A 14303-nucleotide genomic window follows, 5' to 3' on the forward strand; every position below is an offset into this window, starting at 1 on the left:
ACTTGGAGCTTCTGATAGAGCGACAACGGGTCTTAACCGCTCATCTATCTCCAGCAATTGAGCTAGGTAGTCCTTAGGATTCTGGGACTACAAATCTGAACTAGGATGTCTCATGTTCTAAGTGCTTCCATTTTGCTAAATACTTTCACCATCAAATCACGACGAAGAACTGTTTCTTCAGATCTGCAATACCTCGCATCCCCTAGGGTTGCTTCTTTTCTCAAGCTTGGCTTCAGAACACTGGAAGTTACTAAGAGGTAGTTGATTACCCCAACAGATTACTTGATAGAGTTCTACAGCCTGGTTCCACATGTTAGGAGGCAATGCCTCACAGGTCCAACTCAGTCTCCAGGCATCTCTAAACTAGTGAGTACTGGCTACACAATGAGATTGTGTTCAGGTGTGCACTGATAATGAACCAACCAACTTAACATTGTTACTCTAGGAAGAAGAACTGTTGGAATTCAGTCTCACTTCTAACTGTAACTGGCTTTTAAAATATGAGGGGAAAAAAAAGTTCTTGTCACTCAAGTTTTAGGGAAACATTTTATAATTTATATATAAAATTTCAGTAAGAAACAATGTAAAATGACAAGAATATCCACCTTACATTAAGAGTCAAAATAATAAAATAAAACCCAAATTTAAAAAAAGACAAAAAACCCAAAACAATGAAAAACCCACACACAATGAATGTAAATTTTAATTATAAAACAAGAATATGAACAGAGCATTTAAAATGATCTTAGTCATTTGGCAACTCATCGTATCATTGCAAGAAACAAATCTGATCTTAAGAAAACATTATTTTATGAAAAACTTAAGTTGGACAGTTTGTTCATTATGGGAGTTAAAACATGTTTAAAAAAGAACCTGGAGATAAAACCAGTTTCTATCCTGAAATAACTGTATAAAACAACATGACATCTTGAAACTGAATAGACTGGAACAATCTCATCTTCAAGCATTTCTCTTCACTGAAACAGACAATATGGAGATGGGGCAGAGGCTTGGGAATAGCACAAAGGAGAGGAATGAACCCACAGAGGGCTTAGGGCGCAACTTTACCTGAACCAGTCATTTGTGTTAATGGAGCTGGTGGCAAAGTCACAGAGGCAGGGATCATTGGAAAACAAGTTACATTCTTAAAAACCAGTCACGACTGTGGACGGAAAGTGGCGGAGTCCTTTCTTCACCTAAACTACTTGACTTGGATGCATGCGTGAATTTCTGTTTCCTGCCAGGCCATATGCAGATAGTTACAGGGCAGGTAGTCTTAGAACTCTTCTACTAATGACTGCATAGCATTTAAAACCTTTTTTTCATTAAAAAAAATAATAAAATAAAATAAACAGATATATAGTAAAGTTCACAGATAAGATTTCTCTGTAAAATAAATAAAGTGTTCATTGATTAGCATCATACATTGAGTAAAATACAGCCTATTTTTACATGTTTATATATTATACACAGATCCCCAGGGGGTAGCCTGGTGTCTGATGGGCTAGAAGGATTGCATTAGTGATGTGTCTCATTGGGAAACCCCAATTTCCACTGTTAAAATATACACCTACTTTGCTGAGTTCAGATACAAAGTAAACTTATCTTCCTTTATCTGAAGTAAATGTACATAATACCGTCTATGAACAATGGTTTATAAAGCTGTTTAAAACATAATAAGAACAAGCTTGCACCTAGGAACTTACAGCACATGCAAATCCTTTCCTTATTTTAAAAAAGAAAAAGCCCATGGGGCAAGGCTTGTCCTTTTTCTCTCCACTGGGTTGTTCTTCAGGAAGCCAGGGCCAGGGCGCCAGCATTACCGCTTTGCCTTTTTCATAGGGGTTTCATCCACTCTCTGCTGGCCTCTTGTTCGAGCTCCAGGAGGGCTGACTTCTCTCTTGCGCTTGATGGAAGGAGAGAGCTGCACCTTTGATCTGCATTGAACAAAAACCAAGACAGTGAGGAAAGTTAAAATCTGCTGCTTCAAATAACTTGGAGTTCTTTAAAACGTGACACTAAAAGAAAAACCTCACAGTATTTAATACTAGAAGTGGCTGGAATGGTCTGGTTCTTGACCTTGAACAGAGCACAGACGGGGCTCTGGAGGACCACAGAACCCTGCACTGTCCCAGCCCTACCCATGAGGTGCTGACCTTGGTCTTATCAACATCCTTTCCTAGACCCTTGACTGATTGAGCCACACACAGTCCCAACTTGAAACAACGAGCAAGAACACAGCAGGACTTCAACCCAGCATCTGGCAGAATCAAAACCATGCTGCACCAAGTAGCAGAGAAGCCAGCTAGCAAAGTAGGAGGTTTAGAGGAGCAGGGTAACTGACCTCAGTCATATCATCATCCTCAGACATGTACAACTCTTGCTGGATCTCTGAAGCTTCTAGGACAAAGTCAGCCAGCCAGAGCACAGTGCATGTCTTTACATAACCAGCTTCCTACTTTCAGCACTCTGGACTGCTGTCCAAGCACTACTGTGGTCAAACAAATAACCCTTCTTTCTTCATGCTTTGGCAAGTGATTTCTTTTCCTCTTTTGAGATAAAGCGTCATGTAGCCTAGGCATGCCTTGAACTCCCTATGCAGCACAGGATGACTTTGAACTTCTGATCTTCCAGCTTCTGATGGTGATGTGACTTACATGCATAATCAGACCCTGCTTACGCAGTGCTGGGAATCTAACCCAGGACTTCATGCCCCCTAGGCAAGCACTCTTCTAACTGAGCCACATGCTCAGTTCTTTTTCCTAGTCATCCTGTATGACCCGTCTGACCAATTTTTTTTTTCAGCTCCAGCTCAAAAGCCCTCCTCTTGGAAGCCTTCTACAGCACAGAACAAGCAGCTTCCTCCCCAGACACTACACAGTGCTTTTGACTTTTACCACAGCATTAGCTGGTATAACTCGTCCCCTTTGCTTTTTCAGACTGTAGGTTACAATTGGTATTTTAAAGCAATGTGGTAATAGAGGATGACAGAAAATGCGACTGTCACTACCACTATCAAGTTTTACTAGTGAGCATTTGGTTTGTTACAGTAGCTAGAATCTGAGCAGCAGTTGTATTAGTAAACATTTGATAGCGAGTTGCTATCAATACTTTGAAAGTCTTATGCACATTCATTTCTATCATTAGAAAAGATATTTCTCTGGGTAGCTGCTAAGATTAATCATGTTATGTAGCTATACTGCCAATATCTGTTCATCACATGGCAAGCAAGCAGCAAATTCTTATAGAGATGAATTAAAAAGTTGGAAAACTATGGCTGGGCTGTGGTGGTGGCACAGGCTTTTAATCCCAGCACTCAGGAGGCAGAGGCAGGCAGATCTTTGTGAGTTCGAGGCCAGTCTGGTCTACAAGAGCTAGTTCCTGTACAGGCTCCAAAGCTACAGAAACGACATGCTTACTATTCATCTGATAGCAAAAGAAAACACACCAAGTTGAATAGTGTTGCAGATAATATGGTTCTTACAGGTTATCTATGAATGAGCTGAGAATAGCTAAGGAAGATGTTTGTTAATAACCCATTCCAAGCTGTGATATGGGAAGCCACAGGCCACAGGGAACACTAAGTTACTATCGAGCTGCTTACAGCAGGAGCCAGTGTTGTGCTGTGAGTTGTTAGCGGGGAGCAGAATCTCTAGTCAGGCTCCCTTTTTCTTCTTGTGGGAGCTAGTATATTGATCAAGCCCTTTCCTTATACCCAGAAGCCTGCTGGAAGTACAGACTTAGAGGCCCAATGCTTAACAGTCACAACTGGCATGTCCACCATATGATTCCTCTGCACATTCAATTCTGAGAAACATGCAACCAGATTGTCCTGATTCTGACATATACAAGGAAAATAAGAATGAATATTTTATCTCACCCAGCAAGGATGAGAATTTTCTTCCTTTCTAAGTCTGGTTGATGGATCAGAGTACAAACATATTACAAGTGTGCTATGAGGATCGAGTACTGTAAGAGAGTGCAGAACAATCTTTGTATTCATGGAATCATCTTTTGTTTATGAATGTTACCATATACACAGAGCAAAACAAGTTCCCAACATAAAGGAAGAAACTTAACAGTTCAGGGCGAGAAGCAAAATTAGGCTACCTACACCATTGCCACCTGCCATTACCAACTGTTCAGTGCGGACTCCAGATGCAATAGGAAGGCGATGAGAAAGGGCTGCGACAGAGAAGAGGCCCTAAAGGAAGGGGGCTTGAAGAAAGGAAGACCTGACTCACCGAAGCAGGCGGTGAGCACCCACTGCTTTAGCACAGCAGAGGCAAAGAAGGAGGACCGTGGAAGCAGAAGAGAATCAGGCTGCGGTGGAAGGTGCAAGCTGCAGGTGGCTGTTTAAGAGTGCTTTTGTTTTGTTTCCTCCACAGTACTCTAAACCAGACATGACTAAGCCGTGACATGCTTCACCACACGGTGCAGATTAAACTAAGTGTTCAGACATGCAATCACTTGAGAAGAAACATGCCTGACTTTAGTCTTTGTACATGAAAGTCGACCAGTAAGGCTCACAAGAGTCAAGGACAGCTTGTATGTCTAAGTTACATGGCAAAGACACTTTTATTTTAGGCCTTCCTATTTCTGGAAATCCATGATCCCCCCAAGACAGCTATTCTTATGAAAATAGGAAAACCATTACTTGGGAGTTAAACAACTTGAAGAGTAGGCAGGGACTTACCTTCCTAATGGGGGAGATTTACTAACTTTTTCGCTGGTAGATAACTTCTCTTTTGCTAACTTTTGGCGATTTCTAGGAGAAACTGTTTCTGGGATGCCAAGTTTGGATGTTGCACGTGTAGATGGCTTGCTATGATGCTTTCTGAAACACATTATAGAGAAACTGGGCAATAGTAGAACTGGATTCTCTAGGCCATTGGACTACTGGAAAGGAAGAGAATTCTCATGGGCCAGACAGATATGGACACTAAAAGAATGAAAGGAGCTGGGTCTCTTGATAACTGCTATTAGAGACTTTGGTGTTAGTCAGGACTAACTCTACCTCCAGGACATTTTCTTTGCATATTTCACCACAATTGAGAAGATGACCCTGAAAAGAGCAAATATGTTGGCTGGACACCAAAGAGTTTATCAAAACAGAGTAAGAGGCTAAAGTTATTGATGGCACGACTCACAGCGCTAAATGCACAGTAGTCAGTTATAAAAGAAAGAAATCAGATTAGGAAGAGCTAACTTTTAAGAGAAAAGGAAGAGAAGGGACTTATTTAGTGTATGATATAGTATAGGATTCAATTAGAAACAACTCCAATTTGAATGCATATTGAAAATCAGTTATCTATAAGATCAGAAAAACACTTCTAGATTATTTAGTCCACATCTGATGTGGAGCATTTGTCTCTTAGAGAGGATATAGACTAGAGAGCAAACAATGATTAAGATGACAAAGAAGTGCAGGACAAAAAGAAGGCCTGGAAAGTGTCCTCAAATACTTAAGGGAAATCATTATGAGGCGCCAAGAGATGAACTTGAAACAAGAGCAGAAGTCATAGGGAGGCTGGCTTCTACAGTGCACAGGAAGAGAAAGCCAGGGTGGAAGAGGTTCGTCTGCCCCTGAGGTCTGTGCAAGAGCAGGACTAATACAGTGGAGGTGCTGTGACTTAGGTGTTCAAGGTTAGCAGTACCAGAGGGTCTCAGAGTGCACAGCTGACCACGAGAACCCGAGAAACCACAAAGATACCAGAGTTCTAGGACCAATCAACAGATGTTGAGAGATTTAAACTAAACAGAAAAGCATCTGTTAATAAATCATATAATTCAGGCTGGAGTGGTTCAGCGGTTAAGAATACTGGTTGCTTGCTCTTTCAGAGGTCCTGAGTTCAATTCCCAGCAACCACATGGTGGCTCAACCATCTATAGTGGGATCTGATGCCCTCTTCTGGCATAAAGGCATATATGCACACAGAGCACATTCAATAAAATAAATAAATCAATCTTAAAAACAAAACAAAAACAACTCATGTTCTTGTAACATTGATAACTTAAGTAATCACTAACCTATAAATTATGACTTATTCTTTTAAAAATGTATTTTCCTTATTCTTAAATAATACCATGCATGTATATAATGCAATTTGGTTATGGTTTTGAAAGGCATGCCTACTAGTGATTGTTGGATACACTCCGGAAGACAGAAAGTCTAAGGAACTTTCTGTAGTTGAGTCCCACTACACTGAAGGATTTCTAGGATTGTAAGAGGGAGGCAGAGGTACTAATGAGATAGGGTGCTACACCCACGTATAGGGTGCTACACTCTAGCATGTTCACTATCTCACTAGGGCTCTTGGCTCAGTGACTCCTATTCATCTCAGCTGTCCCTCCTCTTCAACCCCTCTCTCCAAAAGCCCAAAGAGTGGGCCGTTTTAATTTTAGCCATGTGAGCTCCTGATTGTGTCTTTTGTCGTTAAATAATCTCACTCTTTTGAGAAATCAAACCATGTTGCCAAAGGCTAAGAATGTCTAAGTTCGGATGCTTCAGAAATGGGTTGATTTTAAACATTTGTAAACATGATACAGTATTATTATTTTATTATGGGAACAGGCGTTAAGGGTAATACTTTCAAAGAAAATATTTTGGACCTTTTTGATTAATTGTGGAGAATGAAATTATAGAAGATTATGGCAAGATCAACAGTGTGTGAATGTCACTGAAAATGGGAAAGTCTTGCTCTGGAAAGCGCTGGTGAACACTAGGAAGGGCTATGCAGCACAGCCCCCCTCATCTCTCACGGTATACAGTAAGAAAGGGCACTGCTGGGTCAGCAGGTGCAGGGACATGGGAGGAGCTAGGGAGGAGTCTTATGGGCAAATACTACAATAGGTTTTCTTCCTTTAGGGCTTTGCCAAACCTGAAAGATTTCATTTTCTTTTATGTATATTAACTTAGAAGAAGCAGAGACTTCTTTAAACTCATGGGCCCAGTTTCCCCCTAAAGTTTTGTGCCTCTACTAAGGTTTGAGATAACATACTTCAGGGGAACACACAAACTCAGGCAGTACATCAGGATCAGCACAGGTAATGACTATGTGTGGGCCTCGGGGCTCCTGCATGGTCCTTAGCACACAGTGTCTGAGAAAATAGATGCTTTAAAAAAATGTCTGGAGAGAATTGACAGTTTTCATCAAACAAGCCTTTAAACCAGGCAAAGCCGTTCAAGTAATCTCCCAGTAACTGAGACAGAAAATACATTCTCTATGAGATGACACAGTCAAGAAGAGAACACGGACAGGAACCGGCTTCACAAGAGTCCCATAACACCTGGAGCTGCTTCCAGACAGAGCAGCTGCTGATGGCCTCTGGAGGCTCTTGGTTGTTCCCATTACCTCTGTGCCTCTGATCTAGTGGTAGATCTTGTGGTAGCTCCCAAGGGCTCATCCTCCTCCTCTTCTTCCTCTTCCTCATCAGACTCCTGATCTTTTCTGTCCTCAGATGTTTCCGAAACTGATTTCTGGCGCTTTCTTTCTGGCTCTGAGGATTCTGTTCAGAAAGAAGGGTAACACCTGGACTATACTATTCCCAAAGACACTTCCAAAGGACAGTCATGGAGTAGAACTTAGGATATTAGCAACTTGGAAGCAGAAGTGCTTTCCCACTTCCTTTTGGTTTCAGTACTTGCAATTCACAACTGTTTACCTTAATCTCAAACACATTTGGGATAGTTTACTTATGAAGTTCACAGCCAGCATTTGCAAAAAATTCACATGAGCTCAGAAAAGCATCTGGGATGTGCCATTTCTGGCAGGGATTAGAGCATTTCACACACATTTATGCAACATTAATTCTAGTTGCACCCAGCTGGATTTTTCTTCATCCAAAATAGTTTTTTTTTAAAGTGTAATTTTTGAAATAATAAGACTGCAATTAACAATGTACAAATGTATTTATTTCTTGTGTTTTTTGTTTTGTACTCTAATTTGCTTTGTTACATTTTTAAAAACAAATTTATTTATTTATTTATTTAACATCTCAGTTAAAGTTTCCTCTTTCTCCTTTCCTCCCACTCCCCTCTCATCCCCTCCTCTGTTCCCACCCTGCAATCTGCTCCTTCTGTCTCTGTTTAGGAAAGGGCAGGTCTCCCATGAGCATCAACAAAACATGACATATCAAGTTGCAGTAAGACTAAGCACCCCCACTCCTATTTTTTTAATTGACCTGTTTACGAGAGAGAGAGAGAGAGAGAGAGAGAGAGAGAAAGAGAGAGAGACAGAGAGAGAGAGAGAGAGAGAGAGAGAGCGCGAGCGAGCACGCGCGCATGTCATACCAGCGTCATCTGATGAAGTCAGTGAGCGTTTGGGCTTTCTTCCTCTCCGACGCATACTTGCTAATTTTTCTTCACTATCATCCTAGAAGTAACAGCATTAAAGTTGAAAGTGTAGTTAGCTGAGCATTTATTAAACTTATTTCTAGAAGATAAATCTTAATGAGAAAACTAACACTTACATTGCTTGTATCTTTTTCTTGTAGGTTGGATGTTTCTTTATTAGACTCATCTTTAAAAAAACAGAAATTAAATTTCATCAGTAGGTCTGGCCCATTATATCTGTCATTATTCTAATGCTAATATACTGTTATACAATTAGTCAGTTTGGATGTTTTTTCAAGATTTGGGAATATCAGCAAATACCACAATGAAAGATCTTCGGAAGGTAACCTACATGCAAACAAAAAATTGGGGTTTGCAGAGGTAACTAGCTCAGTAGTGAAATGCCTGTCTTGGAAGCATGGGGGCCCGATTTCAGACCCTCAAACCAACATGCTGGTGAAGTGGAGAGAAAGCCATGAGTCTAACTGGTGATTCCCAAGCGGATGAGAGACCTTGTCTCAAAGGAGGCAGATGACATGCCTGACGATAACACCTGAGGTTTTCCGCTGACCTCCACATGCAGTGCAGACATACGTGCACACAACTACATCACCCTGCCCTGCTCTCACATATACATATTAAAATGTCCTTCTATTTCATATATAACTCACTCACACGGCCAGAGGTAATATTATGCGATATTTTTAGTGCATCTGTATTCTGAGAGCAATCCACAGGAAAGTTATGGAAATTTCCACTTTATCATGTCAACACTGGAAAAGTTTTGGATTCTGAAGCATTTCATACTTTTGAATAGAGATGCTTCTTTTAAATCTCAGTACTGCTCTATAAATACTTCAATCTCAGTTTACAGTCTGGAAAAAGTATTTTGAATAACTTGGTTTCTATAATTTGTTCAGTCACATAATTCATGAGCAGAGTGGTATTTGGATTCTTTTCACTCCAGATACACACATCAGGGAAACACACAAACAACTACAGTAGAAGTCTGTAGGTAGACTATACTTTATTCTTTAAACATCTGTCTTACATTGAGCCTATAATTCGTGATCCTAGAGAAGCTAAATAAGAAGGTGAACCCAAAGAAAAACATATTTATCCTCCTGGATATTGGAAGTGGACAAGATTGCCGGGCAGGGGTGGGGAGCATGGGGGTGGGAGTAAGGGGAGATGAGGAGAGAGAAGGGAGAAGGGGAGGATAGGGAGAGCTTGGGGGAATGGGATGGTTGGGATGGAGGAGGGGGGTGGATGTGGGAGCAGGGAAGTAGATATCTTAATTAAGGGAGCCATTTTAGGGTTGGCAAGAGACTTGACTCTAGAGGGGTTCCCAGGTGTCTAAGGAGATGTCCCCAGCTTGTTCCTTGGGCAGCAGAGGTGCCTGAACTGCCCTTATCCTATAGCCAAACAGATGAATATCTTGCATATCACCATAAAACCTTCATCTGGCGATGGATGGAGATAGAGACAGAGACCCACATTGGAGCACTAGACTGAGCTCCCAAGGTCCAAATGAGGAGCAGAAGGAAGGAGAACATGAGCAAGGAAGTCAGGACCACGAGGGGGTGCGTCCACCCACTGAGACGGTGGGACTGATCTAATGGGAGGTCACCAAGGCCAGTTGAACTGGGACTGATGGAGCATGTGATCAAACCGGACTCTCTGAATGTGGCTGACCGTGGAGACTGACTGAGAAGCCAAGGACAATGGCTCTGGGTTTTGATTCTACTGCATGGATGGGCTTTGTGGGAGCCTAGTCTGTTTGGATGCTCACCATCCTAGACCTGGGGGGAGGGGGGAGGACCTTCGACTTCCCATAGGGTAGGGAACCTTAACTGCTCTTTGAATTGGAGAGGGAGGAGGAGGGGGAGTGGGGGGAGGGGAGGGAAGTGGGAAGAGGTGGAAATTTTTAATAAAAAAATAAAATAAAAAATTAATCTAAAAAATAAATAAATAAACATCTGTCTTATGTAGATATTACAATTTTCTGAGGACATGTTATGATAAGGAAAATAAAGATAATGTAGTATATTATTTGCATATAAAATTATGGGCAAATACTCAAAAACTTGAGAGTTTTTTTTTTTTTTGATGGGGGGTAGGGGAAGTGTCTAATTTTGTAGCCTAAGCCACCATGCTGGGCTTCAAAGGTTCTACTCCTCAGATGAAGAGCGTATTTTCTCTTTTCTGAAAGCTCACTAATGAACATGGAAAAGTTAATCCAATAAGAACAAAGAAGTCTGTCCTAAGCTGGTCATCATTACCCAGACTCAGAAGCTAACAAAAAATCAAAACCACCACATAATCACATAGATCACAAGCTTTACAGTGAGTCTGAGGTATAGAAACTTCTCTTATGGATTTAAATACTATAACAAAAGAAGGCTAAAAACCCAACAGAAGCAGAGTCTTCCTTTCTTAACAAAACAAAAATAAAAATGTCAAAAGTCAAAAAAACTCAAATAACAAAACAACCTTAATTTACCAAAAGACAAGAAAAAACATGAAGCAAGATCAAAAGCTTATCGATAATTAGGTGTGTAGACACTGTAGACAGGTTTCTGTCCTTGATGTATCTTGCTGATCAAGACTGTATACTTTCTCAAGTTACATTGACAGCTGTCATATTCGTCCTCTTTTTATATTACCAACCCGTTAAACCCACTGATACTTTTTTCTTTCATTTAAAAAATCATTAAGCTAGGAGGTTAAAATGTGCAAACTGTTAAAAATCTGGAAAAGACAGACTAAATAATAAGAAATACTTTTATTTCTACTAGCTTCCCATCCGGGGGCAACCACTGGATGGTTTGGGATTTTTTTTGGGGGGGGGGATCTCCCCCTATGGAATGAGAATAAAATACTTGAAATGGTTTCATCTTTTTAAGATCTCAGGTCTGGAGGGTACAGAGGGTTCTTCTGCAAATTCTTATTCCTCTGAGCACAGTAGGTTCTCGGGATGAGCCCCCACTTTCATGGTAACATGCTCCAAATAGCTACTTCTTCCATTTCATCTCAGCACTAACACAGCATTCAGCAGCTTAGACACTGCAGTCATCTCTCTCCAGCCTTCACTATTCTGCCTTCTACTGCCTTGTCCTTTTGTGATGTCACTGTCCCAGAATGAAACTCTGACTAAAGAAGAAAAACAGTAAGTGTATGTAACAAAAAGCCAACTCATTTCAAGGAGAAACAATGAAATTGTAAAATCTCCCTTAATACCCAGGCTACGTTCGCTGTTCAAGTAGGAAAAACCTTTTTATTTAGAAAACCCTCTGAACAGTCCTTGTGCATGAACTGAAAACACAGCAGCTCCTTAGACCACAGGCAGAGGAATTTCTAGTACATACCTGCTTGGCTGGTTTTCAGTTTGCTGCTGGGTGGAGATTGTTCTACCTAAGATTAAATGAGCAAAAATTAAGATGAACAGTTTGTCATCATCATACAGAAAGGCAACGAGTAAATTTTAAGCTGTTTACTTAATACACAATCAGAATAATGGGGACCTATTTGCTGTGGCTAGTCAAGAAGAGCTAGCATGTGGGGGTGCCCACGCGTCTGAACAATCTCTAACAAGTGTCTTTTGTGTCTTCCTACCATCATGTTGCAACTCTAAAGACTGAATGCCAGAAGAACAGAATGTCAAAGCTGTCAGTTTTCCCTGAGGCCAGCACGCCCCTTGACGCGTGGGTCTGACTCTGCAGCCCTACAGTACTATGAGAGAAGCACTTTAGGTGCTATAGCACGTCATAGAAAGCAGTCTCAAAGGGTTACATTGCTGGCTACAGGCCACAGGTCTGGGAGGAAGTGACAAAGCTGAGGTTTAAATCCAAAGTGATGGTTTCTAGACCACAGCTCCCCACCACTGAAGTACATGGAATGTACTTCAGAGTCACAGATAAGAACATTCAGTGAGATAAAGGAACAGATGGCTGACTTAATAAAGCACCTGCTCCATAGGCTGGGATCGTAGTGCCTGTATAAAAACCTGATGCAGTGGTGAACACTGGTGACCCAGAGATGGTTGGAGAGGCAGGTAGATCCTGGAAGTTTCCTGGTCAGCCACTGTACCTGAACCATGAGCTATAGACTAACTGAGAGATCTTGCCTCAAAAGATAAGGTGGGGAGTTATAAGGAAGGCACCGGATGTCAACTCTGGTCTTCAGGTGCATATGCACATGCATGTATTTAAACATGTGTGCTCCGACATGAACGCACATATACACCACACTCATACCCACACAAAGAGCACTGATGATTCCATTGCTCTAAAATTAGGGTATATTAAGTATAAAAACAAATCAAGAGAAAACCATAAAGCAGCAAAGGTTATCAGAAGCTTCCCTTGTAAAGTCACTACTCGAAACCACACAAAACAGTGAACTTCTGTATTTTAACCAAGGTGCTCTACTTTTACATAGCTGAACTTCTAGGTAAGGATGGAACGGCTTAATAACAGCTACCGAAACTGTGCATAGGAGGCTACTACTAGTCAATGCATTATCTGAATGGGTAGCCCACATTTAAGAAAGTCTTTTCAAGTAAATAAGTAAAACAAAGTTGTTCACAGCACTAGATGCTCACAGGCCAAGAGCACATATTTGGTTTTTCTTTCTTTTTTTTTTTTTTTTGTGGTTTTTCGAGACAGGGTTTCTCTGTAAGAGCACATATTTGAATAGGTCTTTTCTCATCTTGTGCAATTACTTACAGTGGTAATGCCAGTCTCTGCTTTGGAGTCTTCTTCTAAAGAAATAATAAAAAAAAATTGCTTAGATGGTAAATTCAGAAAGTTCTTATGTACAACTTGAAAATGAGCCAAACACCTACTTGTTTTCAAGCCTATTTCTGCTGGGTATTTGCGAGGTCTTCCTCTTTTCCTTTTAATAGTTATTGGCTGATCGTCCTAAGAGGGAAGTGAAAAAAAAATGCCCAACAGTAAAAGAATAATTTATTCAACTGTATCGACTCAGAGTTCCCTCGTTAACAGGAATGGAACCAAGCCTAGGCATGATGTTCAAAGTCTTGCATTTATTCTCACTGCAGTCCCTTGCTTAGAGAGTACTGAAAGTCCTGACTCAGAGTTCCATGGGGGTAACAGGGCTCAGTGAGTGCTGTCCCAGACAAGAACTATGTCTGCCCATTTAAACTGGGATTTGGTTTAAGCTACTTGTGGCTAAATGCTATCTCTTACAAAAAATATAGAAATCTACTGAGTTTCTCACAAGAAACTGTTAAAGAGTTGGTACACTACCTATGGCTGGTTTGGATTTAGAGGGCTGTTTCAGGCCACTGTCATTCTCTGACCCAGAAGCTCCCTATGAATGATTAGGTTGGAAGCAAGCATGGCTGGCATGGCCTTAGTGAAGCTGCAGCCTCCTGCGAACCTGTGACCTTGCCTCACCAAACTGGGTCTCCATGGATGCGCCTACTGCTCCCATTTCCTCATTTTCTCCTGCAGCACTAAGCTGCTAGGCCAGGAACCCGACAGTGCCCATGTAGAGCATTGTACTGACCATATGTGATGATGACATAAGTAGGTTTTATATAAATGCTTCGATGAGATAAGATAAAAAGAACAAAATTAATCAAAATGACATGAATAAAGTATACTGTTTGGAACAGAGTCCCACTGCACTGAAACTGGCTAAAAACTACTTATGAAAAACTCATGCAGAGGAACAGGAAACATTTGAAAGTCATTCTGAGAAAATCAATAGGAAAACCAATTCTCACCTCCTGTGACTTGATACCGTCATCTTCATTCAACTCAATCTTTTCGCTTGTACCCTCATTGCTGCTTAAATCATCTGGAAAAAAGGCACAGTTCAATGTGGTGCTGATGACCAGATAAGCTTTCATCACGCCCCACAGGATCTGCAGTCCCAGACAGACAGACAGACAGACAGACACACTTTATTTGCATATCTTCATTATTAAAGCCAACAAGCC

At 41.0% G+C, this 14303-nt stretch overlaps 1 protein-coding gene across 3 annotated transcripts in view; it reads right to left on the reverse strand.

Moving 5' to 3' along the window:
- Positions 1–541: 541 nt before the first annotated feature.
- Bod1l1 (biorientation of chromosomes in cell division 1 like 1) overlaps positions 542–14303 on the reverse strand; it is a 54865-nt gene continuing 41103 nt past the window's right edge. For 2 of the 3 annotated variants that reach the window (XM_041636627.1, XM_041636626.1), the window contains exons 19-27: positions 14088–14161; positions 13182–13257; positions 13063–13097; positions 11704–11749; positions 8473–8522; positions 8294–8375; positions 7356–7509; positions 4697–4837; positions 542–1937 (exon numbers count right to left, since the gene is read on the reverse strand). In XM_041636627.1, coding sequence (XP_041492561.1) covers positions 1820–1937; positions 4697–4837; positions 7356–7509; positions 8294–8375; positions 8473–8522; positions 11704–11749; positions 13063–13097; positions 13182–13257; positions 14088–14161 — 776 coding nt within the window. In that variant the 3' untranslated portion in view covers positions 542–1819. The remainder of the gene's footprint in view (positions 1938–4696; positions 4838–7355; positions 7510–8293; positions 8376–8472; positions 8523–11703; positions 11750–13062; positions 13098–13181; positions 13258–14087; positions 14162–14303) is intronic. The other variant, XM_041636628.1, reaches the window with a different exon arrangement.

Source organism: Microtus oregoni, unplaced genomic scaffold (assembly GCF_018167655.1).
Source record: "Microtus oregoni isolate MIOR12 unplaced genomic scaffold, Mior012 000049F_ref0000343, whole genome shotgun sequence".
Lineage (NCBI taxonomy): Eukaryota > Metazoa > Chordata > Mammalia > Rodentia > Cricetidae > Microtus > Microtus oregoni.